Here is a 27355-nt window from a genome sequence, read left to right as displayed (position 1 = left end):
AAGAACATGAACTCATTGTTTTTTATGGTTGCATAGTATTCCATGGTGTATATGTGCCACATTTTCCTTGTCCAGTCTATCATTGGTGGGCCTTTGGGTTGGTTCCAGGTCTTTGCTATTGTAAACAGTGACACAACGAACATTTGTGTGCATGTGTCTTTATAATAGAACGATTTACAATCCTTTGGGTATTTACCCAGTAATGGGATTGCTGAGTCAAATGGAATTTCTATTTCTAGATCCTTAATGAAAACTGAAGAGTGGCCATAGTGAGATTCAGATAGCTGTCATAAGTGCATTTTGAATTTTTCCGTAAAATTTTATTTCTGATTTTTAAAAACTTGATTTGATTTTTAATTTTTTTCTGGTAGTGAAAAACATAAAACTTAAACATCTTAACTGTTTCTAAGTATATTTAGCAGTGTTAAGTATATTCACATGGCCAGACAACCAATCTCTAGAACATTTTCATCTTGCAAAACTGGAACTCTTTACTCATTAAGCAACTACACCCCACATTCCCCTCTCATTCTGATTTTTAAAAATCTCTTAATGCATTTCTATTGGAGGATGTATTCATTCATCTATGCTCCCACTCATTCAACAAATATTCTGCCTCTGGGCCATGTGGTTAGTACTCATGGCAACGTGGCTGCACCTACCATTTAGTGGCAGCCACACAGCCACTGCGAGAAAGGATTAGGTTGGAAGATGTGAGCAGTCAGGGTGGGTCTGCCATGAGATCACAATTCCAGGTCCTTGGCTTGCGCGAGTTTAGCTGCCCCACCCTATTGCATGATGAAATGTACTCATATTTCATAAGTTAAAAATTTGGGTTATGAAGAACTGTAAAGGCTTTTGCTTTTGAAATTATTTGAGTGTGTGTTATTGTGTTTTGGAACTACTTTTTGTCAGATCTAAAATATTTTTCCATGCCCTTAAATAGTTCATAAACTCTAGAACCATACCTTTATTGCCTGACAGATAAAACAACTAAGTCAGTGTTGATGAAGACTCTGGAGATTAACTTTGAGTTAATCTAGTGAGGGTGAAAATTAACTGTGAAGCTTCTGTAATATGGGGTAGAATTTTCAACCTAAAAAGAGTGAACTAGGATTTTCAAGACCAAGTGGCTAGAGCGGAGTGGGAACTCACCCGGCTGAAGCATTCCCTCTGAGGTGATGGTGGCCCAGCTTTCACCTATCTGATCTGATTGGTCCAGACAAGTGAAAGGAGGGCCTGCAGCAGCAGCTAGGTGGCAGCTGTGCCCAGGGGCAGGTGGCAGCATCCTGACGCCAGGGGTGTCCCCATTCATGCTGAAGTGGAACATTAGCCAGCAGATGGCAACGGGCAGGTTGTCAGGGCCCAAACAAGCAGGCTATAGTCCAGGGCAGGGCTCCAGTACACTCAGGGAACCACAGAACAAATGAGGAACATGAGTAGAAGCAATAGCACAGAGACAGGGCACATGACTACAGTCAGGGGTCAAGTTCATCCCACTGGTGTAAATGTGGCCAGAGCCCCATGCAGAGCCCCCTGGCCAGATTCATGAACAGCAGACAAATTCGAGTCCCTACTGCTGCTAAAAATTGGTCTCAGGTATGCAGTGCGGCCTAGTTCCCTTTGGCTCAAGGGCTGACAGTCTCATTCTTCAGGTCTAATATTTTCAGATCTATAGTGGGGGTGGCTGGCTTAGAGCAGTCATAAACTGAAAAACACTTGGAAAAAATCAGCTGTGTCTTCTTTTAGAATCGTGACTGTATTTGTAAGGATTTTATTGTGCAAACAGGGCAAATGGACAAGTCATATTCTCACGGTGTCTATGGGGCACTGGAGAAAGCTCTCAGACACTGGATCAATAGGAGATGTTCCCATTCATTCTAGATCTGCACACAGAGGTCTAGCAGGGCCAGACATGACCGGGAAAACAACAGCTCCTCTGGTATGAGCTGAGGCCAGGGAACAATAGCAAGATGAGTGGCACAGCCTTCATTTCAATCCTATCCTGCCAGGTCAGCATTCATGGCTGGATTCAACGCCAGCCCCTTCTCTGGCATGATGAGGGGACTGTGGTCCAAGCCTTGCAGTTGCAGCTTTATTGATGAGGGTTGGAGGGCATGCAAACTAGCAGTAGGATTTACACCAGTATTCATAGTTGGGGAAGCACCAGCACTTTCCTCTCTCCTCTTCCCCATGATGGGCTAAGTTCAAGCCTTGCTTTTCACCAAATTAATAGACCCAAGCACTGAGATTAGATAGTTTACATGGAGCTGTGCAGGAAGCCAGCCTTCTTTGTGAGGGGCTGGACTGGAAAGATCAGTCTTGGACAAATTAACCCTTCATTTCAATCTACATTTTAGTCCTATCCCTTCTCCCACTTCCAGCGGGTAGCTTATAAGTATCATCTCCCATTTCATCAGCAGCTCATTCCATTTCAACCCATTAGCTGTGAGCCTAGATATTGAGTTTGCTGTGGGAAACCAGGAAGACAATTAGATGTCTTCCTGGAGGATAGATGATTGGTGACAACCCCAAGGTACTGAATATAGTCACTGCAGACAAGGCAGGGGAGGCCATTGTAAGAATAGCTTAGAAAGTGCACATTTTCCGGTTTGGAAGACCCTCCTGTATGACTTTAATAAAGGCTAACCATGATCTACAGCATTAATTCCAAGTTTTTCCAATGACTGGGGGACTTCTGAAGAAAGAAATAGCTGTCTTGACTAGCTTGCTCAGATTCTAGGATTTATTGTTGACCGTCCATTTTCGGACAGACACTGGACAGTATCTCTCTATAATTGCCAAGAGCTCAGAAGGCATCAGAAGCAGCACAGTATTGTGAAGACACATTGGCATAACTACCAGCTCTCTCCTGAAACATCCAGCAGTGGAAGGCATACCCAGCAACAGACTTCTGGAGGAGGCTACCACTATAAGGGGCTGTCCTCTTTCTTGTTTTGATCTCATAGAGAGGAGTTAGAATTGGGAGCCCACTTATCCCTGCTTGCTGGTGGTCAGTAACCTTCCCTAATATTTCCTCTAACCATTCTTTAGTGATCACGGGCTCTACCTGATTTTATTTTATTTTTCCATGAGTGTTATGAAGCAGTGGTTCAGCTTTCTTCTCAGTAGAGTATCCATCTCATCCTTGGCAACATCTTTTACTGTCACTAAAAACACAAGAAAATCTATCATTGAGTCTTAACCCTTTAGGTCCCCCACTCCTTGATTTTCCAAGGCTCATTCCTATTAACAGTCACCAACTCCCAAAGGCTGACAATTCTGCTACTAGACTCTCTCCACTCCAGATTGAACCTTTAATCTATCTTTGCTTTTCTGACTTGCTTCTGGAAGGCCATGATGTGTGCCTGGACAGATATTCCATTTACTAGAACAATTGCCATGCTAGCAAGGTAACTTGGTAAGCAGCACTCACAGCAGACCCACCTGGGAGCAGCATTGCTTTGTGAAAACTTGCAGAGGCAAGAGCAATAGCAGGGTGCTGGTCTCCCATTATTCTGCCCTCAGATGCTGTATGATGAGGGGCCACATGCAATAGCAATATGACATGGCAAAGCCTTGGTACAGTTGAACATTCATGGTTTGATGTAACACCAGCCCCTCCCTTGCATGATCAGCAGGGGGCAGCAGGGATGGGGAGAGGGACGGAGGGGAGAGGCCTTGTGGTTGTGGTCATAGGGCATGGCATACAAATAGCAAGATTTGCCACATAGGCATCATAGTTTGGGGAACACCAACCTTTCCCCTGTCAAGAGAGGGAGACTGGGGTTCAAGCCTTTGGAATAGGTCAAGATTGATTGCCTTGAGCACTGAGCCTCACTAGTTTCTATGAAGCTTTTGTTACAGTCAATCTTCTTTTCTGCGAAGCTGGCCTGCAGGGAATCACTTCTGGGTGTGTTAATACCTACCTCTCAAGTCTTTAAATTCTGCATAAGGAGTACTGTTAGCATAAAGAGATTCTAGTTATATTATGACCACAAAAGTCTTGTCCTTTAAGAATGGGGACAAAGATGGGACCATGAGTAAGTCTGTAAGCTTCAAAAGAAGCTTCATCCTACGACTAGGTGTTTTCAAGAACTGACCAGAGCAGAAGAGATCTAATGGGTTAAAGTAAGAGAAGAACAAACATCAGCCCTAGAAGAATGCCTGGTAAACATGATAATTTTTACCAACTACCACCTGCCTTTTGTTAGCAGAAGAGGATTCCACCAGCATCACATGGTCAGTGAATAGAACCAAGGGCGGACTGTCCACTCTGCTTGCCTTTAAATACTGGAACTAAAGAGCATCCTCCTAACTGAGGGATGGAGGAGATGAAAGGAAAACTAAGCATATTTCCTGAGGCTTAACCGGGGAAAAAGAATAAACCTGTTAAAGTGATAGTTTTAGAAAACTGCTTTGTATCTTCACAAAGACACAAGTAGAAACCAGAAAGCCATAAGGATAGAACCAGATGATATGAGAATGAGAACCAGATAAAATCAGGAAGACTTTCAACATGATGTCGCCCCGAAGATAAAGGGTAGAGAAAGAGTGAAACTGACATAATGAAAAATTGACTCTGTGATGTTGAGGAAAAACTTGAATAATGATCTCAAATTGCAGGGGAAGGACTAAGAAATGAAAACAATGAAAGAAGACGACAAATATGGAAGTTCCTGAGGAAGAATACATAATAATTGGAACTAAGGCAATAATCAAATATGTTTTAAGAAAGCACTCTTGTTCCTCACATCCCCCAAAAGTCTGAATATGCACATTAGAATAGCTTTTCATGCTTCAGTCACAATAAGGAGAGATCCATAGCTAGATAAATCCTTGGGAATTTTTTGAATATTCAAATAAAGGGAGACTCCTACCTGTATCCAAAGAGAAAACACAGATCACCTGCATCAGACTAAAAATTAGACAAGGATTCAACTTTCTCCTTTGTAGCAATAAATGCCAGCAGATAAAAAGAAGAGTCTACAAAGTTTGAGGAGAGAGAAAAGAGAGTTGGAACACTGTTAAGAATTGAGGGCTATAAAGCTAAGTTCTGGTTCCTAGGTGAAATAACAGGAAAACATTCTTAGATATGCAACATTCAAGAAAACCAAACGCCACATGTTCTCACTCATAGGTGGGTGTTGAACAATGAAAACAGGTGGACTCAAGGAGAGGAGCATTACACACTGGGGGCAGTTGTTGGGGAGGTAGGTGAAGGACAGAGGGAGGTGGGAAGGGTGGGAAGGGATAACATGGGGAGAAATGCAGGATATAGTATGCACCTATGCAACAACCCTGCATGACCTGCACATGTACCCTATAACCTAAAGTAAAATTTAAAAAAAAGATCTGTAACGTTCATAAACTGCACTATGAATACAGTATATCATATTCTGGAGCCCAACAAGAAATGAGTCAAAAATTCAGGAATATAGAAATCCTGATGTAAAAAAAAATTGACAGTAAACAATTAATTAAACATAAAGTTAGGCTTGCAAAAAATGCATATTAGTAATTTTGGAAGTAGAAGCTACACAGTATAAAATTAAGTATGATTTTAATTTCTCTCTTCATTTTTAATATTTACCATTTTACAGTAATGTTGATTACTTCTCTATCTTATTTTAAAAAATGAATTTTATGAGAAACTTTTATAAGTAAGCTATAAAAAACAAATAGAAAATGTGGGCTAATATTTATGCAATTTTAGATGAGAAAGACCTCCAAAACAAAAACAACTGAACAAAGCACAAGGGAAAATGATGAGGTTTATTGAGGGATAATTATATCCTCTCTGCTCCAAGTATAAAACAAATTCATAAGAAACAAAGGAGTCAGACAGATCATAATTGTTAAGGTTGATTAGAGAATAGAGCTTTAATCTGTTCTAATCAGAGTCTATATTCTCCTGCAGAATTAATCGTAACCTCCTAGCTACTGGCACACTAGTCAAGTGCAGGCTGTCTTACAGCTCAATGCCTGCTCCTGTGAACTTGCCCTGGAGTTCAAAGATCACCCTCCTTGAGAACTGAGTCCAGAGAAGATGAGAGTAGAGAAATTTACCAGTCAGATATCTCCTGCCTCTTCCCTTGTTGAGAAGTGAAGAATGAAGGGGAGAGGAAGTCCCCTCCAGGAAACATAAGGCTAGAGGAATGGAATTTCCTCTATGAGAAACAAAAATTGAGAGATTTGACACATAACTTTAAAAAATATTTATTAAAGACCTCATATAATAAGTTAACAAAAGCTGGGGAATATTTGCAACAAACATGATAATGGATTGATATTATTATTATATGAAGAACATTTACAAATTGGCGAGAAAAACAACTAACATACCAGTAGAAAAATGAGTAAATAGATTAAGAGACAATTCCAAGAAATTCAGCCAGGTAAAAAAGCATGAGAAAAAAGCCAACATTGATAATTTTAAAAGCACTAATTTAAGCACTAAACATATGCCACTTTCACTGTAATTTTTAAACACATGTTTACTGTGTTCCTACTGTAAGCAAGGCACTGAGCTAAGTGCTGGGAATAGTAGCTGAAGAAGATATTTATGGCCCCTTGATTAAGGGGCTTGCATTTCAGTGGAAGAGTCAAATTTGTTTTCTGATAAGTGCAATAATGTGGATGACTATATGCACCAAATTCAAATGTGGAGGGATCAAAGTTGTCTATTTATTTGTTTAGCATAGCATTTAAAACTTGCAAAGTTTTGATAAGTATGCTTCTTACATTGCTGGTGATAGGATAAATTACTTTGACATTTCTAGCGTATAATTTGGACTAGGTATCAAGGGTCTTAAAAATGTCTACATTCTTTATCCCTGATATTCCACTTCTAAAAAATAATCAGATAAGAAGACAAGGATATATATAAAGACATATTTTGTCTTTGCACATGTATGATATGTAAAAGTAATCAAATGACACATAGCTGGACACGGTGGCTCATGGCTGTAATCTCAGCAATTTGGGAGGCTTAAGTGGGAAGATTGCTTGAGTCCAGGGGTTCAAGACCAGCCTGGACAACATAACGAGACTCTGTCTTTACAAAAATTTAGCCAGGCATGGTGACATGTGCCTGTAGTCCCAGCTACTCAGGAGGCTGAGGCAGGAGGATCACTTGAGTCCAGGAGGTTGAAGCTACAGTGAGCCATGATCGTCCCACTGCACTCCAGCTTGGATGACAGAGTGAGACCCTGATTCTAATAATAATAATAAAGGACAAATTGAAATGTTCTACAGTAGGGTAATAGTTAATTAATGATGATAACTACACATGATGAACTCTTTTCCAGTTATTTAAAATGTTGTTTTTCAATAACCATAATGGTAAGAGCTACAATTTATTGAGTGCTATGTGTCTGTCATTATAAAAATGCTAATTCTGGCCAGTAGGCTATAACCAGTCACTTCCAGTTTGAAGCATGGAGGAGCAGATGTGAGGTGCCCATGCTATATTTTGCCACGGCAGCCATGGAAGACTTATGTCGAGATGGTAAAACCACAAGATGGAAACAAGCTGAATGACCATTTGGAGTGGAGCCACCCTACAGAGCCACCCAGCCCTCCGTGGACTCCATGTGAACAAGAAAGTTACTCTGTGTGAGCCCCTGAGGTTTCAGGGTCTACTTACAACCACCGTAGTAAATCTGACTTTGACTAATACAGTCTCCAACACTTATATGCTCTTATCGTGAATGAGGGATTTCAAGAGTTCTGTTAATGGTCTTTGGCAATGTCTTTGAAAATTTCCCACAATATTCTAAGGTTTCCCTTTGGAATGTGATATCTTACGTCTTTGTGCTTCACTAAAAACTTCTGTCTTAACATTCTTGAAGACACACAGATCCCTCAATTTCCTGATATAGCAGTCTTTCAAAAACTCCATTTTTATTTCTTTAATATAGAAAAAATGGATGCACTTTACTTTTTCCTTTATGTATTTCTGCATTATTTCATTATAGCAGACACACAACATATTTTTGATCTAAAAAATAAAAATATACAGCTTTTTAAAGCTGGATGATGTAGAATGCTTCCATTGCAGGTTCACAATAGTGTTTTACTTACTGCACAAGTTTGTAAACTGTTTCAGGATACCATGAGTATTACTACTGAAGACTAAACCCAGGAGGAAATAGTAGACCCCTTAACTGATACAGTTTCCTGTGTTTCCATCTGGATCAAAGACTCAATACCTGATCATGTGTCTTGGGATTGGGATCAACTTCTGAAAATGTGACCTGAGTCAGCCCTGCATTCCTAATTTCCTTCACTCAAGTTTTTTGAAAGCCCCCTTCAGGCTAACTCAGTAACTCAGTGTGGAAGAAGAATCAGTCATTAGAACAGAGGTGTCCATGGAATACTGTGCAGTCATAAAAAGAAAGAAGATCATGTTCTTTGCAGAGACATAGATGGAGCTGCCACCCATTATCCTCAGCAAATCAATGAAGGAACAGAAAACCAATGTTCTCACTTATAAGTGGGATCTGACTGATGAGAACACATGGACTTATTGGGGGGAACAACACACACTGTGTGGGGAAGAGCATCAGGAAGAATAGCTAATGGATGCTGAGCTTAATACCTGGGCTATGGGATGATCTGTGCAATAAACCACCATGGCACACTTTTACCTATGTAACAAACCTGCACCTCCTGTATGTGTACTTCTACACTTAAAATAAAAGTTGAAAAAAAGAGCAGAGGTATCAAATGGGTAGACACAAGAGTTATGGTTGTCAATACTGAACACAGCATACAGACTATATTAGTCTGTTCTTACATTGCTATAAGAGACTGGGTAATTTATAAAGAAAAAAGGTTTAATTGACTCACAGTTGCATGGACTGTACAGGAAGCATGGCTGGGGAGACCTCAGGAAACTCACAATCATAGCAGAAGGTGAAGGGGAAACAGGCACATCTTCACATGGTAGAACAGGAGAGAGAGAATTAAGGGGGAACTGCTACACGCTTAAACAACCAGATACCATGAGCTCTCACTATCACAAGTATCAGGGGGAAGTCTGCCGCCATGATCCAGTCACCTCCCACCAGGCCCTTCCTCCAACATTGAAGATTAAAATTCAACATGAGATTTAGCTGGGGACACAGAGCCAAACCACATCACAGACATCTCAGAAATTCAGTCAAATAAAGATATTTAACAGAATCCACCAAGACATCAGGGGTGCCTGAACTGCTATCCTCAAGATAGTCTACCCTGAAAGCATGTTCCACCTGAGCCATATCCCAGGCAATAATTCCGTACAGCTAGAAATGTCTTCTAAATCTTTGTGGGCATTCCCCAGACAGGCTCCATTGCCAAAAAACCGATTCAGAAAGACTTGTATGTCCCCACCGTGGGCATACAGACTCATGCTCTGGCTGTGCCTCAGCATGGTTCTGTCTGCAGAAACATTTGGTGACCTCAGACCACGCCAGTATCTGCCCAGACCAAGGAATAATGCCAGTATCAAAACTCCCTGTAATCCTTGTCACTACCCAATGTCTGTGGGCTTCTAATAGCCTGTGTTTTATCTTCCAGCTGCCCAGCATCAGAGCCTTGATGTTGTACATGACAGTGATGGTTTCAACCTTTTCTGTCACAGCAACAAATATGATTGTCTGTGTTGACTTAGATAATACTCCTATGAGAATTCTGAGATGTAGACAAACACTGCCCCCCAAAACACAAGTAAACACCATCAATAATTATTGACTGTGGTCAAAGTAAAATAGGCTGAAGGTTATGTGCTACCTATTGCTCTGTAGCGTTTCTCCCCATCTAGAAAGCACACTGGAAATCAAACAAACCAGTGTAATTAACACTTTTTAAAATGGATAATGATAAATCAACATTATATATTTTAAAAAGTAAATCATTTAAAAACTTTGGTGGTTTATTGCTGTAAGAAATTACTTGCAACACATTTCAGAACTGATCAGGACAAGGCTCTGGGCATCAGCACAGTCACTGTGAACAACTAGTTTAGGGTAGAGTTTCTGGCTCTGCTCTATGCATCTATCTGGAAGTTTGACTAGTAAAATTCTGAGCCCCTTCATCATCATTGCTATCATCAGTCTGGTTTCCTTCTCTTGTACTTTCCCCTCTGTATCTCTCTATGTACTCCATATTCATGAATCCACTGTCTGCCAGACCATTAGACCTCATCTTTGGTTTGATCTCTCTTCCAATGGCTCCCTTACTGGTTAAAGACCACCAAATTCAACCACATGAGCTGAACTCTGCTCCTGTTGGTGTAAAGAAACAGGCTGAAGTATGCATAAACCAGAGAATTTTCTGGCTTGTGGAGCAAATCCATTGTCTTGTGACAGCTTTCCTAGTGATGAATTCTATCCCATAAAGCCCAGGCCCTGTATGTGTGAGGGGAATGTCCAGCAATCTGGGCATGAGTCCCAATCATAGAAGCCAGATCTTAAATGAAGCCTTCCTGCTGTGAAGGCTCTGATGACTATCCCTATACACAGCTTGTCTTTGGCCCTGTCTCCTCTCTGCTTTAGCTCAGGTTCATCATGGGCATAGGCTGCCACGTGCACCTAACTTGTAACTGTGTCTATGATTCTAGTGATCTCTTTGCTGGGTGGGGTGGGCTTTCTACACCCAGCCCTCAGCCTTCTGTCATGAGTCCCACATGCTGCTCATGCTTTGCCCTACTTCTCATGTGGGGGCTGGAGGCTCTTACAGCTCCACAAGTAAGACGGGACAACTACCCTATACATTGGTGGTACTTTTGTTTTCTCAGTTTAGAGAAGTTCTTCAACCATATTTATTATGAGTTGAATTGTAAAACCTTAAAAGATGTTGAGCTCTTAACTCCCAGTACTTATGAATGTGACCTCAAAGGGAATAATCTCTCCCCACCATGCCTTGAGCCTTGATTTTGAACTTTCAGCCTCCAGAAATGCGAGACTATAAATTTCTATTGTTCAAGCCACCCAGTTTGTGCACTTTTTTAATGACAGCTCCAGGAAACTAATAATGGTGTGTTTTTCTTTAAGTAACCAAAGATGTTATTTCAGAAAAAAAAAAAAAAAAAGAAATATACCAATGGTGGAGTGATGTGATTCAATATATATGAGAATTTTAATGTTTCTTTATTTTAAACTCTACTTTGTTTATTTTGAACCCTACATCATATAAAACAATTATGTAGGTGATGATCAATTAAATACTATCTAAAACAGTAAAAGATGATTTTCAAAATTAATATCTCATATAAATAATTTTTTCTAGAGTTTTTACTTCATTCTATATTTCATTGTAGATATGACTTTATTTTTTGACATTTGAAGTGAGGTTGATTATCACAATATTCAGTTCTCCAAAAAAGGTAAAAATATAATTTAACATAAAGATGTCACATCAAAATTGATTGAAATTTCATGGTAATTTCTTATTTGTCATGGAATAGCATTTGCCAGTTTATTAGAAAAACAGCCTTAATAACTAAAAGAAATGCAAAGGATATATCAGTTTTTAGTGTGGTATTTTATTTTCTCTTTCATTTTATTAAAAATTAATAGAGATGTAAGTGCTGTTGCAAGGATTTAAAACCCATCCAATACACAAAATCTTAACCAGGACAGCCTCTGGAGGAGGGCATTGATGATGTGAAATGATGGGGAGACTTATTATTTCTTTCCACACTGTTAGAGTTGGCTACTTTGTGCATATATTGTTTTTTAGTTATAATTTTAAAAAATATTTTTAAGTATTACTTTTTAAAACTAGCTAATTAAAAAAATCTCATTGAATTACAAAGTATTGAAAGAGACAGAAGGTTTTTACAGCCGGTAAAATATAATCATGAGGATTAAGGAACTATTGTCGATCTAATCACAACACTGTTAATGAGGTAGAGAATTTGTTTGGGGTGGGGAAATGTTAATTAAAAGCATGGATTGAATGGTCTTTAGGCAGTAAGGGATATTAAAAATAAAGGATGCAAGTTTTGAATAAAAATAAATTAGAAACTTGCAAATTCATATGCAGGGGTTAAATTAAGGAGAGCTGATAGATACTGAATGGCTATCTTGGCCTTGTTACTTAACATGACATTTGAGCCTCACTCAAGCCTCGCAGTGGAAAAATGTGTTAGACTGGGTAGTAAACCTAGATTCTCTTTTGACACTGCCATTAGCTAGCTATATATGTCTAGGTGAGTTATTTAATTATTATAGATCTTGCTTCCCTCAGCTTTAAAATGAAGGAGTTGGAGCAGATGCTACTGCTCTTAGTTCATCTCTAGCTCTGATTTCTATGGCTGCTTAAATGATTATTGAAAGATCAGTCATAAAAAAAATGATTAGTCATTAAAAACTGTGTGTGTCAAATTATTTACTAATTAAGAGGAGAAAAATGTCACTGTATGAAAAGCAGAGAAGGAGCCTAATATTAACCTCTTTGCACATCTCTTTAATTATTAGAAAAAAATTAATTCTAGTCCTTCAGAGAATTGTTTTGAAAATAAATGTGATAAGCGAAGTGTCTAGTGCTCTGCTTGGCACAGGGCCTAAATGCTGCTTTCTCTCTTCACTTCCAGGGCTAGGAAGAGTTAGCTATACTGTCGTAACCCAGTGTCAGGTCCACAAGCAGCAATTTCAGTGAATCCCCACTTAAAACCAGAGAATGTCCTCAGGAGACCAGTGTAGGAAGCCCAGGGCACCAGGGGTGAGAAGCTCTAAGTCAGTGAACGCACCCAATGCCTCCCAACTGGTCTGCAGCTCTTTGCCTTCCCTAAGCATCTCTCTTCATCATATCTCATTCTTCCCTTTAACTCCTGATGTTTTATCTTGGCCCTGTCTCTGCTCCATTGTTTATGTCCTCCAAGTTCTCTCCGTAGTTCTACATAGAGGATGCAAATCTACCACAAAGCCATCTAGGAAAACTTTAAACTATTCTTCTTTGGGACTTGTGTTTTTCATTAAAAAGCAAAACCTACTCCACTTGTGTTCAAGATTTTCTTATTTGTTTCCTCAGAACATTAAACACATATAGAGAGGGGAAGGTTTGCTCCATTAATAACTTCCCCATTGCCTTTCCAAGTGGTAAGATCACTGCTGCGTGTGCAGTGCCTCCTCAGCCTATATTCTCTTTGTCTCAGGGAGTGTGAAGGCTTTTCTGCCTGTCCCTATTGTTCCACTTTGATGCTGGGCTACTGCATACAAATGAGGTAACACTTTGAAGAGTGGTAGATTGGGTGGGAAATAGAAGAAGGAAGAATTGTTCTCTGGTGATTAATTTTTCATAAGTGTTTACAGTCCCTAAAAATTGATGTCCAAGGAGAGATGCTCCAAGGGTGGCACTAAGGGTCAGGAAAACCTAGTTTCTATGGAGTAACAGGTAGAGATGGAGTTAGCAAATTGAAAAATAGTCCTCAATTGTTTAAAATTGGGTTGAGAATTTATGTTCAGTTCTTTTAGACAAATGAATTTTAGAGCCATATTGGATCTTCAAAGTAATCTAGTCCAAATCCTAATTTCATAGACAAGTATTAAGCTGAAGCACTGTAATTGAACAACTTTGCCATGGCCATAAGTTTTTAGATGGTGCTGGACTTAAATCCATAGCTCCTAATATCCATATCAGGCCCTTTCCCCTCTCCCTGTCATACTCTACAAAAATAAACACAACAGTCTGCACCAATAAACACTAAATCTCTACACATTTTTCTTCCTACTGATTTAACAGTAACATTGAGACAAACTTAGAACAAGTCAGATATATCTACAAGTTACAGAATGGCGGTAACAGGTAAGAAGGTGTATTGATGGAGACTAAGTATTTTCTTTATGTATGCGCATCATCCTCACTTTAAGAAAACAGAAACTAGGATACTAAGAAGTTATTTTGTTTCTTAGTTTTTTAAATTTTATTGTGGTAAGAATACATAATGAGATCTATCCTCCCAAGGTTTTTAAGTTCTCAAATAACTCTTGTTATCTATAGGCATAAAGTTGTACAGAGGATCTGTAGAACTGATTCATCTTGCACAGCTGAAGTTTTATAAGCATTGATTAGCAACTTCCTACCTCCCCCTCCTTTCTGCCCCTGGCAACTACCGTTCTATTCTTTGCTTCTATGAGTTTGACTATTTTAGATACCTCAAATAAGTGGAATCATGAAGTGTTTGTCCTTCTGCGAATGGCTTATTTCATTTAGTATTGCGTCCTCAAGGTTCATCCATGTCACATATTACAAAATTCTCTTCTTTTTTAAGGCTGAATTAAATTAAATAACTAAGGAGTGTCAGAGCTGGGATGGGAACCTGTGTCTTCAGAGCTTAGATTCAGTGTTCTTTCCACTATCCTACACCATCTCCTTATACAAGGATTTGCTCAGCAGAGACCTTACAAAGTTGACCTTCTGGATTTTTTTTTTTGTTCTTTAATTAGTTTATTAAAAGTATGATAAGAAAAGGCTTTGAGATAGGACTGGCCCAGACAAAATTATAAATCAAAAAAATGATATTTCCTTTTTAATGTCCTCTTTCATTTGCCAACAGTTCTGGCCATTTGCCTTTATCAGGCCTTCTTAGCCCTACCCTAGCCCATGCTTCCCATGTCGTGTTCAGTGAGTATTCCATTCTCTCAGTGGGTCCAGCAGGTAACTCCCTCTTTACTTAATCCTTGATGCCATTTTAGCCTATTCAGATTATACTTTATAAAGGATGAGTTTACAAGAAAACTAATCCATGAAGCTTAATAGATGTGAAGGGCAAAGTTGAAGAGAAAAAGATTAGCAAGCTGAGTCAGTGGGAAGAGACAAGGTTGGATGGAATTATAACAGGTTTTTAGTCATATGAACTACAACAGAGGAAACTAAAAGCAGAAGGAAGACAGGGGAGGCATTCAGACTGGTGAAGAGAGTGGGTTGGTATGCGGCTGAATAAATTGAAAGAAAGGATGATTATCAGACATTACAACAGAGGAGACCACGTCAGTATTTAGATATAGGGCAGGAGGTAGGGAAAAAGAGAAAAATCAACTTTATATGCATTATGTATAACAAAGATTTAGTAGTTATATTTTACGTAAAGTGTCCATCAATTGGTAAGAAAAATGTTGGCAACTTTAATTTAATGGCAAAAATACAGAAAATTCACCAAAGATGAAATATGGTAAGTAATGCATATATAGAAAAATAACCAACTTCCTAAAAATCAAATTGAATAATTGTAAAGTACCATTTAACATTTCTTATAATGGGGGGAAGAAGTAATCATGATTTCTTAAAGTAACACATGTGTATTGCTGCTCATGCTAATGTGAATTATTTAAATGGTTTTGGAAAGTAATATGGTAAATGGTTAGGTTAGTGCAAAAGTAATGGCAATTTTTGCCATTACTTTTAATGGAAGAACTGCAATTACTTTTGCACTAATGTAACACTCATAAAATTTGCCATACTCCCTTATCTATCAATTCCAGTTCTAAAAATCTTAAGATAGTTAAAAACATTACTTATAATAAAGAAGTATACTTGGGAGACTGAGGCAGGAAAATCGCTTAAACCCAGGAGGTTACAGTGAGCCAAGATCGTGCCACTGCACTCCAGCTTGGCGACAGAGTGAGATTCTGCCTCAAAAAACAAAAAAAAAAGAAAAAAAAAGAAGTAATCTAAATACCTGAGCACTAGACAGATAGATGATTAAAGTGTGTATCCCCCCCCAAATATATTGCACAGCCTTTTAAAATACAATTATTAAAATAACTGATATGGAATGCCATTCTAATAAAATGATCGAGATAAGTAGAAAAATTGTATTCAATTCTTTAGAACTGTGTAAAAATTATACATGGATATATAAAGGAGTAGAATGAAACTTGACCAAAATAAGTACATTTTGAGTGATCAATGGTATTGTCAATGATACTTAAGATTTTTCCTGTATCATTTCATTCATACCAATATATTTTTGCCCTCAAAATAAGTAAACTTATATTGCATTTTATTTTGTTAAATACCCTTTTTTTTTTTTTTTTTTTTTTTTTTTTTTTTTTGCTTTATTGCGTTACATTTTCAAAATCTTTTGTTATTTTGGATCAGTTGTAGGGTGGTGCTGTCCTAATTTGCCTGGGACTGAGGGGGTTCTCAAGACTCATGATTTTTGGTTGCTAGAACCAGGAAAGCCTGGGTAAACTTGGATGAGCTGATCACCCTGAATAGAGTGAATGTTAAAATTTTCTTCTGCCTTTCTAAATTTGGCATTATGTTCATGCTCCGAAAATAGTGATTTAATAACATCTTTGTTTGCTATGAATAGATTTTGACAAGCATAATATGGTTATTTTTGGTTTTAAATAACTCTTATTTTCTACTTAAATTACTATTATATTTTAAGAATTTTAACAATAAAGCCTCCTTTAGGTACAAGGTGTTGCAAGAGAAAATGGCATAAACTGATAAAGGACATCTTATTAAATTAAAAAACAAACAAACTGCTTCAGCAAGAACTCCCAATGGCTGCTGCTGAGTCATGTCCAAAGCGCTCTGTAGGTTTCTCTATCTGGGGATTTAAATCCTGGTGTACTTTCCAATCTCATTACACCTTTGGTACAACTAAGCAAGTTCACTGGAAGCATATTTCCTTTTCATAGTCAAAACAGAAATCGTACTCGTTCATGTCCTCCCATTTGTAAACTGCTTCCAGGTTTGCATCTTAAAAGTCCCTGTGGAAGAAATTTTTCTAAAAAGATTCTCTGGAAGAGCAAACACATTACTGCATTCAGTCTTCCTAGTAAAAACATGGAGGTGTAAGCATTGATGATTTTATACCCTTCACTAACAATCAAACGTCAAGTCTCGTGAAGGCACCTCCTCTTTAATGTCCGTGTGATTTCAAGGCTAACTCCTTCCCACTGCTACTACGTGCCCACTTCACTTTTCAGAGTAAACTCCAAGAATGGACTTAGAAAGCCAGCCCTAGTAAACATTTTCGAAGGTGCATCTGACTAGACCAATATTAGAAACAGAGTCACTTTATACTTGAATAAAAGTGAATTTGATAGTTAAAAACTTTTTTAAAGAAGTGGATTAGCATTACTATTTCTACATAAATTAATTGTCACTTTTTGGGGCATGTCAGTTTATTCTTCATCTACTATGTGTACATGTTCATAAGACCTTATAGTATTTAATGAAGAGATCCTTTTTAAGTATTGATAGCCACAAGAAAATTATACCATGTTTGATCTATGTTAAAGAATCAAAGTCCAAGATCTTTGAATGGAATTTAGAATAAAAATGTAATTAGGTTACATCCCTAAAGTCTGATATATCTTTAAACAAGACTGCAAATGAAACTTTATTAGAGCTTCAAATGAATTATTTCATTGCTTCTTTTTTTTTCAATTCGTTTTCTTCCTCTTCTCTTTCATGTCTGTGATACTGACATTGCTGCTTATATTTTACCTGTCTTTTTCAGGGTGTTTTAATTATTTACTGCTTAACGAGTAGCACTGAGAGGAAGCCTCATTCAAAGTGCCTGCTCTGCAGCAGATTTTTCTTTTTTCAAAGCTTTGCAAGGAGGTCTTGAATAGTTGCACCAAGTCCACAGTTTTTGCTACACTGAATAAACTGTTCAGGAGGCGATATGTCTTCTAAGAAGAGACACTGCCCCTAAAATGTCTCTTCAGAGGTATAACTGACCAGGAGTGGAAGGATTATTTATTGTGTTAGAGTTCAATGAAGTGTGCTGTTTCCAATTAGTGCCTCAACTGGCATTTAATCTGAAAAAGTGATATTACTGCATAACATTTAAATTTTAAGATATTCCCTGTAAAAGGACTGTCCAGATTCACAACAAATGGCAAACTTGGAAAAAACAAAAAAAAAGAAACTAGATAACTCTACGTGAAAAGTTACTGGATGTCTGTGAATCACCAGTCACTCAGCAAGGTGCTGACAATTGTTTCCGCACGGATTGCATCCACATCTGGAGCTTGATAGAGTTATACCTGCTTCAGAGTTTTTAAGGAAAGGAAGCTCAGAAGCAGTGTCCAATGATATCACTGGGGCTGACGGCCAAACCTTGATCTCTGACCTTGAAGTTAAGTATTTGACATATATTCTAAAAAAGGGAAATGACCCTGAAGAAGTAAAGCCACAGTGGGCTTTGGACGTTGGTTTGCCACCTACTGTGTATGTGAATTTAGGCAAGATAATTTCTGAGGCTCAGTTTCCTCATCTCAAAAATATACTAACACTTGAGGGTGAGTGAACTAAGGTTACACACACACACACACACACACACACACACACACAGCAGCAGCAGCAGCAGCAGAAGCAGCTAGTATCATGCCTGGCACATAGTAAAGTTCAAGTAACATTATTTCTCTCCCTCCATACTCACCTAAATATCTTCTTTTCAGTTTTTTGGGTTTTGTCATAATATCCAAAATAACATGTGAATCATCCATCCAAACAAAGAAGTGGAGCGGGGAAGTTAACTCTCCTAACTCTCATCACCATCTTTAATAATCAATACAGTACTGATACTTTGGTATAGATGCTTCCACACCTTTCTCTTGGCTCACATAAACATGTACAAATCAAATTGAATGTGGTTTGTATAAAATCATGAGCAATATATAATTCAAGTAAAAATTACATTATTGATTAAGGCCTGGGCAAACATTATTCCATAGTTGATCTAATGTCAATATTCACTTTATTTCTCCTCAGACTTTTACACCTATCTACACTTTTTACTTAGTATTTTAAGATAAGGTGAGAACATTAAACAATTGATTATATGAGGAAAATAGTTGACTCTACCAACTATACAAGGTTCATAATGGCTAGTATTAATTCTTTACTTTTTATACATTATACACATATTACATTTTTAAAACAAAATTTTTGAGTAATTTTACTACCTCCAATTATGCTATTTTAAGTGTAAAGCTGCCTAACGCTTGATCCTTAGGAATTACAGAACTTAGATTGAAACCAGCTGTGGGAGGTCTATTGACAAACAGCAGTCAGACTGGTGCACTGGCCACAATTCAGTTATCTAAAATCATAAACAGCAATAACTGATAACAAATCATCAGAATATTTTGGAGATCTAGGCAAATTTTCTGGATTTAAAAAAATTATCTTGTATTTCCCCAACATCAGTAATATAACCCTGGGTGAGGATCTCCCAAACCCGTCTGTGTGGGATTCTTTGCATTGTCTGGTCAATATGACCGATACTTTTTAACTGGTGTGTGGTAGCATTCCTATAACGTCCAGTTGAAATCAGCACTCCAAATGATAAAGAGAGGATTCCGTTTTTAAAATAGCATCTTAAATTTATTTTAAATGTCTAAAAGTAGCTACTCGAAAGTTATGAGCACATTTTCTTCTCAGTTTATTAGGGATGCTATTGAATTACAGAACAAAATCTTTGTTTTCCAGCGTTCCATTTTGCAATGGTGTGCAGTAGGTTATAGTACCACAACAAATCTCTTGTGACAGGAGATAAACCCTTGAAAGTGATAGTTTCCGTTGGAAGTGTGGCAAGCCCTTAACTATTTCAGCGTGTGTAGTGCTGTTATAATTATCATAATTGAATGTAAAAACCTAAAGATAATATAAATTGTTCATGCAGTTAAGCTGAAATGGAAAGCAGTGTCTTTTGTTTTTACAAAGGGGCAATAACATTTTTCTCTTTTTGCTACTGTTCAATATTGCTTCTAGCAGATTTTATCTCTATGTTGTACAGAATAGTAATTTATACCAAAGATGTCCAGTAGCTCCAGATTAAAATGTAACATAATATACATAAAGCTTTATTGTTCCCTTTAGGTTGTTGTTTTAAACGAAAGTGGAATATTTCCCTAAAGTCTTCAGCAAATGTGCCCAATTTAGAACTAAATATGCTTAAGACTTATACCAGTGCTGCTGAAGAAACAGGTCTTATGGATCTGTCAGATTATTTTCATGCAATTGTTTCTGCAGCATTGTTTTTACTGGCAAATGTACAAGTTGATAGAAAAGGAAATAATTAGCTATTTTCAGAATTGCTGATGCATGGAGCTAAAACAGACCAGTCTATGCGTCTTAGAGATTGTGACATTTTAAATTACCTGAACAATACCAGCAACCATCTTTGGACATAATTAACACCTTGTCTAATTAATGTCAGATCTGGACAGAGTCATGCTGTATTTATGAGATATTATTTTATTGAAACTTGCTTTTGCCCTTATTGTGTTGCAAACTTTAGATTTGTGTGCTCTTTTCTTAAGTGGAGCAACTTCTTTTTTTTCTTTTTTTCCTTTTTTTTTCTTTTTTTGTTTCCCTCCCCCTTCAAGTAATCAATGCACTGCTGAATGAGTTCATTTTAATGCACTCAATCATGCCTCTAATGTTCGTAGCTTACGGGCGCAAGCATCAGTAATGCAGGAATGTTATATGGCTTTAGTTTGGGCCATTTCATAAAATATTCATGGAATCAAAAATGTGCATCAAAATAGCGGCTGGGAGAATTACATTTATGTTCCTGCTTTTATGGCAGCTTCACATTTAAACCCATTTGTGTTAATATCTAGTCAATCTTCCTACTTTAAAAAAAAACTAAAACGGGAGAGATCATATACATTCTCCTTTGCTTAATATTTGTTCTAGACATCTGCTGTGATACAACAAATATTTATAAACTTTCAGAGATGTTGTGCAGGGAAGAGGGTAAGCAACAATTTGGATAATACCCAACTATATAAAATCTTATTTTCTCTACATCGTGTTTGTCTTAACATCCTACCAAGCATTTTGCAGCTTATAACATTGTTTGGGTTTTGTTTGTATTTTTATATTATTGTATTTTAAATAAACAGATGGATCTCTTTTTTGTTGGGCTTTAGATAAAGTAAAACTCCCTTGTAGTAGTTTTATTTTGAGTGCTCTTTCCTTTAGGTGAACAACTATGAATGCATCCCAAACTCCTCATTGTTTATGTAGATGTCATATAATTGTTAAAACTAAAGAAAACTGGAGCGTAGGACCCTTCTATTCATACCTGGATACTGTTGTTTGATGCAGTTGTTCCCAGAATTCTCCTAAGATGTGTTTTCTGATCCTACTTTATATTATTGAAATAAATTGATCACTAAGGGTATTTGTGGAGGGCCATCCCCAGTCTCCAACAAAACATTTCGGCTCTATTTTCTTCCCTGGTTCACCTGAAATGTTGGTGGACTATCTAGACTTTTGCTTGGTACGGCACCATGCATGCCAGGCATTCAGTTCAGCAGTTAGTATGTCTTCCTTACTGTGGATACCACTGTGATCTGGCTACTCGCAGTGATGATGAAGATTTGCTGGTGATTCCTGGTGCACCATGATAAAACTCACTTTTCCCTACAAAGACTTTAATAGCTGTGAATAGTCCCCAGGACTTCTTTCTTTGTCCTGTTTTCTGTTAACTTTTATCTTTGTGATACCTTGGTAAAATTATTTCTCTTTTTGCTGTCCCTATTCCTTGATGGAAAATGTCAACACTTGATAATTCCAGAGGAGGACAGTCCTTGGACACTTAAACACTTGTCCTTTTAAAAGATTGACATCAGAGTTCTGGAGCCTGCTATGTTAAAGTTTATTTGGTGCCAAAACATAGACTAAATATGAACACTTTGTAGATGTTATAAAGGGATGCTATGAGCCATGTTAGAAAATCTGATTCATTATTTACATTGATATTTGTATTTAGCTTAGTCAAAATGATCACCATATTGAGGTCTTTTACAACATTTCTCTCAGGTAAATTGAATTTAAAATTTTCAGTTAAAAGCAGTATGCATTATATCTTAATAAATGTCTAGTCTGAATTAATATTAGAACCTTTACTCAGAAAATAAGGCAATTTTAAAAGTCCAATTCACAGTTGAAAATAGAAATTGGATGGAAATCATATCATTGTTAATCATGCTTAAAGGAAAATGCTTGCATATTTAAATTATGATGCTCTCTTCATAGCATAGGCATATCTTTAAATATTTTTAAATCAGACATGCTACTCTATCATAATATGTGCTTTAAATTCTGGCCAGCCTTTAGAAATTGCAGAAAAATCATTTGTGTGCTTGTGGTCATTTGGGTCAAATCTTTGCTGGTTTATTTTCTTGCTGGCTTATTTACTGCCACCAAGTACCTGTAGAAATGAATCCTTACTTATGAGAAGGACTGGAAAACTGCTTCTGTGTAGTAGGAACCTCCATTTAAAATAATACTAATCAGGACCCCATGACTTTTTTTGTGGGAAAGTGGTACAGAAAGGGGAAGTGAAACCATGAATAGTGAGATGAGGCCACAGGTGACTGAGTCTCTGGTACCCATGGAGTTCCAGGACCCCCCACAGATGTCACCACATGGCTTAGAAGAGAGCAGGGAATTCAGATATAGCTAGCTGTACAACAGCTTCTTCAGAAAGACCAATCAGAAGCACATCAAGGGCTCACATCTGTGCTTTTCATAGAGGTGACCTGTGATGGCCTGAGCAGAGTCGGAGAATTATTAGAAGATACCAACAATCATGTAATTTGATCATTATTTTTAACACAAGAGATCCATGTCCAGAGAATTTAACTCACTCCACCTAAGTTTCCTGACTCTGATTTGTTGACTAGCATCTGATGTGGTGGAACCCGTTGCATGGGCTTTTGGTGACTTTGGGTTTAAATCCTAATCATCACTTATGGTAAGTCTGGGGCATATATTTGAGTCATGTAAACTTGTGAGTCTCAGGTTTTTCTTTAGTGAAAAAACAACAATCATATATACTTCACAGTTTTTGGAATGTTCAATAAGTTAATGCGTAGAGGAGAGAGAAGTCTTGCATTTTGACTAGCACCTGGTAGACCTTCAGGAAAAAGTAGGCCCCTGTTCTCTTTTACCCCAGCATCTCAGGCTTCTTCCTCAGGGAAGACTCCAAATAGACCCTTCTGAGAGCTGAACTTTGGCCAAGAACCATGAGCTAAGTAGTACATTGATACTAGCCCTCAAAGCTCTAGCAGAAAGCAAATCCAACCAAAAAGACTACTGTTATTTCTAACCATCCCAAGGTTGCCTTCTGTAGTCACCAGCTGAAACCAGTGTCCTGAGGACCATCCTCACTTCATTCCTGCTTGGATAGCCTTATCCAGGACACTTAACAGCAACCCAAGACTCAGTAATGTAACACAGAGGATGTCTGGCTGAAGACCCAGCCCCAGCCTTCCCTCCACTTTTCCCTCCTCCCATTTCGTCCTGATTCCTTCTGCTTCTCCTTTTCCTACTTGACCCTCCCCTACCTCCCCTTTCTCTCCCCATATAGATCAAATTTTGAAGATGGATATCAGTTCTCATTTGCTATTTACATCATTATACATCATTTGCATCTAATTCTAATTGAATTATCCAGGGCTTCATTTCCTTTATGATCCCTATCTATTCTAGAACTATCTGTTTTTCTCACAGTATTCTATATCTCCCTTTCCCTACTTACATGGCCAAAAAGAAATATGTGTCTGTACTTTATGAATAGATGAACACTAGATGAAAAAAGAAAAGGAACTCTCATATACATCTTTCCAGGGATACAGTGCTATACTTCATAGGCAGAAATATAGTTAACAGAGGAAATATAACACACATATATGTCAATGCTCCATTCTAGTTTTTAAAAATGAGGATCATGGGTATTTGGAGCAAGGTGTTTCTGGCAAGAGGTGCTACATGAGAGAGATGAAAAACTATGCCTGTTTTTCTGGAAGGTAAGAAAAAAATGTCAGCTAAAAGTAAAGATAGATTAGAACCATGAACTTCAACCTTGCATATTTGTATCAATGTGAAAAAGGGATTGAGCAATATTTCTTAAATAACTTTCATTGTATATTCTTACGACAAACACATTTTGATGATAGAAACTTTAGGAAATGCTAATAAGCAAACAGAAAAAAAAATCAAGAAAAAGAAAATCAAAAAGAAACCAGCTATTACCCATCATCCTACCTCTGAGATCTAACACTGACAATGCTTTCTAATTTTTTTATGTTTCCTAATATATTTACTTATTATAAACACTTGTTCATATAATGAGATAGGGTTCTGTAATATCATACTTATGGCCTGCAGTCTCCTATCATGTGAAAGTTTCATAATACAAATTTATGAACAAGTCTGCAGTACTCATTGCCCTTTCTGTGTGTATCTTTGCTGACATGCTCACCTGTATAGCTCAGCAAGGATTTAGACTGTCCATGTCTACTGAATTTTTTTTACAGTCTGTATACCGATTATCCACCACCACTGCTTGTTTTTCTTTGAGAATACCATTCTTATTTCTGTGTGCATTATTTGATACTAATTCTGGTAACAAATTCGATGCAAGTAATAGAAAGAAATGATATGCAATAGTCACAGAAGCAGCTCCAACCCACACTATTCAAAGAAATTCATTTGCGGAAAGATATTGAGTTTAATGTAAACTGCATAGGTTAATTTAATATATCATGATACTATTGTTAGAGGGACTCAACTAATTTTTGTTTTTTGTGGGAAGAGTAAGTTATACTTAATAAATGTAATAAATTGGTGGCTATATTTCAATTTGCTGGTTGGAATTTCTGAAGATATTATTACTGTAGCAACTGATAACATTAGCTGTGTTTATTGAGCACCTACTCTGTAACATATAATTGAACATACATGAATTCATTTCTCACAAGAGTAGCTCAAATAGTTACACAGTAATCCTATCTTGAAGAAGAATAAAGTAAGGCACAGAGAGGGCTGTAATTAACCTGAGGCTAAACAAAAACTGGGAAAGCTGGGATAGGAACAGGGTATCTGCCTGGAGACCACACTCACTCTTAACCACTACGGTTGGAGTGCCTAGATGTAAGTGTTCTTCTCCAGTAACTCCAGTGCCATAAAAGAGTGTTTACATTTTAGGATATTGTTAGCATTCCCATGAGGCAATTAACAAGTAAAATACAATCTGCTGTATGGAGCTGCAAACTACTCTTTTAGAAATATGTTTGCTCATAGTTTAAGGAAAGAAATTACTTAAAGCTAATTTAGAGTGTTAGCTTGGAGAAGATATATGTTGGATTTTATTACAGGATAAAATCCAGAAACGCAATTAGTTACATTCTAATTATCCAAAACTAAACAGCATACGCAAAAATTTTGTTGGAAAGTTCAGTTAAACTTTCAGAAGCTGTTTAAGGAGCCATACATAGTATTTGAATTTGGAGTTTGTAACAGAAACATTCATTCTTAAGAATGATGAAATTGGGAGGTTGAGGTGGGAGGATCCCTTCAGCTCAGGAGGAGTTCAAGGCTTCAGTAAGCTGTGATTGCACCACTGCTTTCCAGCATTAATAACAGAGTGAGACCCTGCCTCAGAAAGAAAAAAAAATGATGAAATCGCCATCTATTGGGAAACCAGTAGAGGATATTGGTTGAGAGTATCAGCTCTGAAGTCAGATTTCCTGGATATTACAGCCCTAGACTTTCCATCTTGTGCAAAATTCTTAACCTTACGAAGCTTTGGCTTTCTATTCCATAATATAAAATCAGAACAGTCCCACTCCATTGGATTGTTCTGAGCATTAAATGAGAAATGAATATAAAGCATACAGCAGAGTGCATGACATGCAAAATGTTAAATAAATATTAGCAAATATGGTTGCTATTAATAATTATTGCTGGCCCTTTACACACCCTCTAAACATATGCAATCCTGGTACATTTCTACTAGCCAGAATTCATGCTGAAACTGAGGTCCAATTAGAGATAGCTCCTTTCCTAGTTTAATTCATCTTCAGCCTTAGAAATCATTCTCCATAGTGTTTCTCCACTTAATAGTAAAGCTAAAATGTATGCAAAATTTCTGAAAATATGTTCTGACCTGTGGTTTATATTTATGAATGGCTTTTATTCTTCAGGTCAGCTTCTGGAAGCTGCTGAGCATTATGAAGCATTCCATCAATTGACTCAGGGACGGATATGGAAGGATGAGACAGGCTGCTTTCTCAACTTGTTGGCCTGTGAGAGTCTCCTGAGGACTTACAGATTACTCTCAGACAAAATGTTGGAAAATAAAGAATACAAACAGGCCATCAAAATTCTAATAAAAGCTTCTGAAATAGCCAAAGAAGGTGGGTGGAAAAGAACTCTCTCACGTTGCTTTCTTTAATGGGTAAACACTGGTTCTCCCAAGAGTGAAGTAAAAATCGTCAAGTGTTAGGGTGATTATTTCCTATGAAAGGCAAAGACAAATGCCATCAATTTACTTTCAAATTTCACTGTAAAACAGAGGTGCTTTAGTGCTGACAACAAGAAATCCATTAATTTCTTGAAAGCTTTATCTCCAAAATTACAATCCACTGGGGGTAGTGTTGTAAAACAAGGAATCTAAAGTGAGAAGGTAAGATTATCTGCCAAAGTTAAGTGTGTGTGTGTGCATGTGCATGTGTGTATGTGGTTGTATATTCCTTGCAGTCTTAGAGACCTTTCATTGTTTGAAATTCCCCATTGCCAGGTAATAGGGAAAATATGATACACATCTAGTTATTAGTAACAGGAAAATAGGACTGAAATGTATTTTAGACCCTTACCTCTCAAAATGTGGCCTTTGGACCATAAGCATCAGCATGGCCAAGAAGCATGTTATAACAGCCAGGGTCTCAGGTCCTACTCCAGACCTACTGTGGCAGGATCCTCAGGTTAGCAAGATCCCCAGGTGATGCATACACACACTTAAAGCAGTAAAAATGGTTCTATGAGAGCTGCTCATATCTTTAATAGTCTGTATCATTTGTGTATGTATAAAAGATAAAGAAAAAAATTGGAGCATATTCTTATAAGCTTTTAATTTGTGAAATGCAAGGATATTTTGTTACCATATAGTAATTTATTAATGGAGTAGCCCTTTCATGAAGGAGGAAAAAGAGAGAAGTTATGCCCCTGAACTAAAGTTTATTAGCTCATGGATATATTTAATTGATCGGTTTATTAAATAATAGATGGCTTATTTAGAGTGAGCTGGACTGATTTTCTGGGTGTGATTTTAATTTTCTAAAGAGTAAAAATAAACATCTTAGTCTCTCTGTAACTTCTTTTAATAATATTAGTCAACCTACTCATAGAAAATCATCCCCTGAAAGATGTATCTCATTAAATAAACTGCTTTTGAATAAATGGTTGTCTAGTATCTTCCCCCAAAGGGGTAAACACATAGTTAGCTCTTAGATCAATTTCAGCAGCAAACTTTAGTCACATGGAAAGTTACATGGAATTTCAATGAAAAGGAATGCATTGATTGGGAAGAGATATTTTATTT

At 37.4% G+C, this 27355-nt stretch overlaps 1 protein-coding gene across 4 annotated transcripts in view; it reads left to right on the top strand.

Annotated features, from left to right (window-relative positions):
• The window catches only part of TTC29 (tetratricopeptide repeat domain 29), a 237736-nt gene that overhangs the window by 46332 nt on the left and 164049 nt on the right, over positions 1 to 27355 (top strand). For all 4 annotated transcript variants that reach the window (XM_017534847.1, XM_017534852.2, XM_037740632.1 and 1 more), the window contains one exon: positions 25959 to 26171. In XM_017534847.1, coding sequence (XP_017390336.1) covers positions 25959 to 26171 — 213 coding nt within the window. The remainder of the gene's footprint in view (positions 1 to 25958; positions 26172 to 27355) is intronic.

This window comes from Cebus imitator, unplaced genomic scaffold, assembly GCF_001604975.1.
Source record: "Cebus imitator isolate Cc_AM_T3 unplaced genomic scaffold, Cebus_imitator-1.0 Scaffold4, whole genome shotgun sequence".
NCBI classification, from domain to species: domain Eukaryota; kingdom Metazoa; phylum Chordata; class Mammalia; order Primates; family Cebidae; genus Cebus; species Cebus imitator.
Note: the sequence above shows the minus strand (reverse complement) of the source record. Positions and strands in the feature narration are given on the sequence as shown.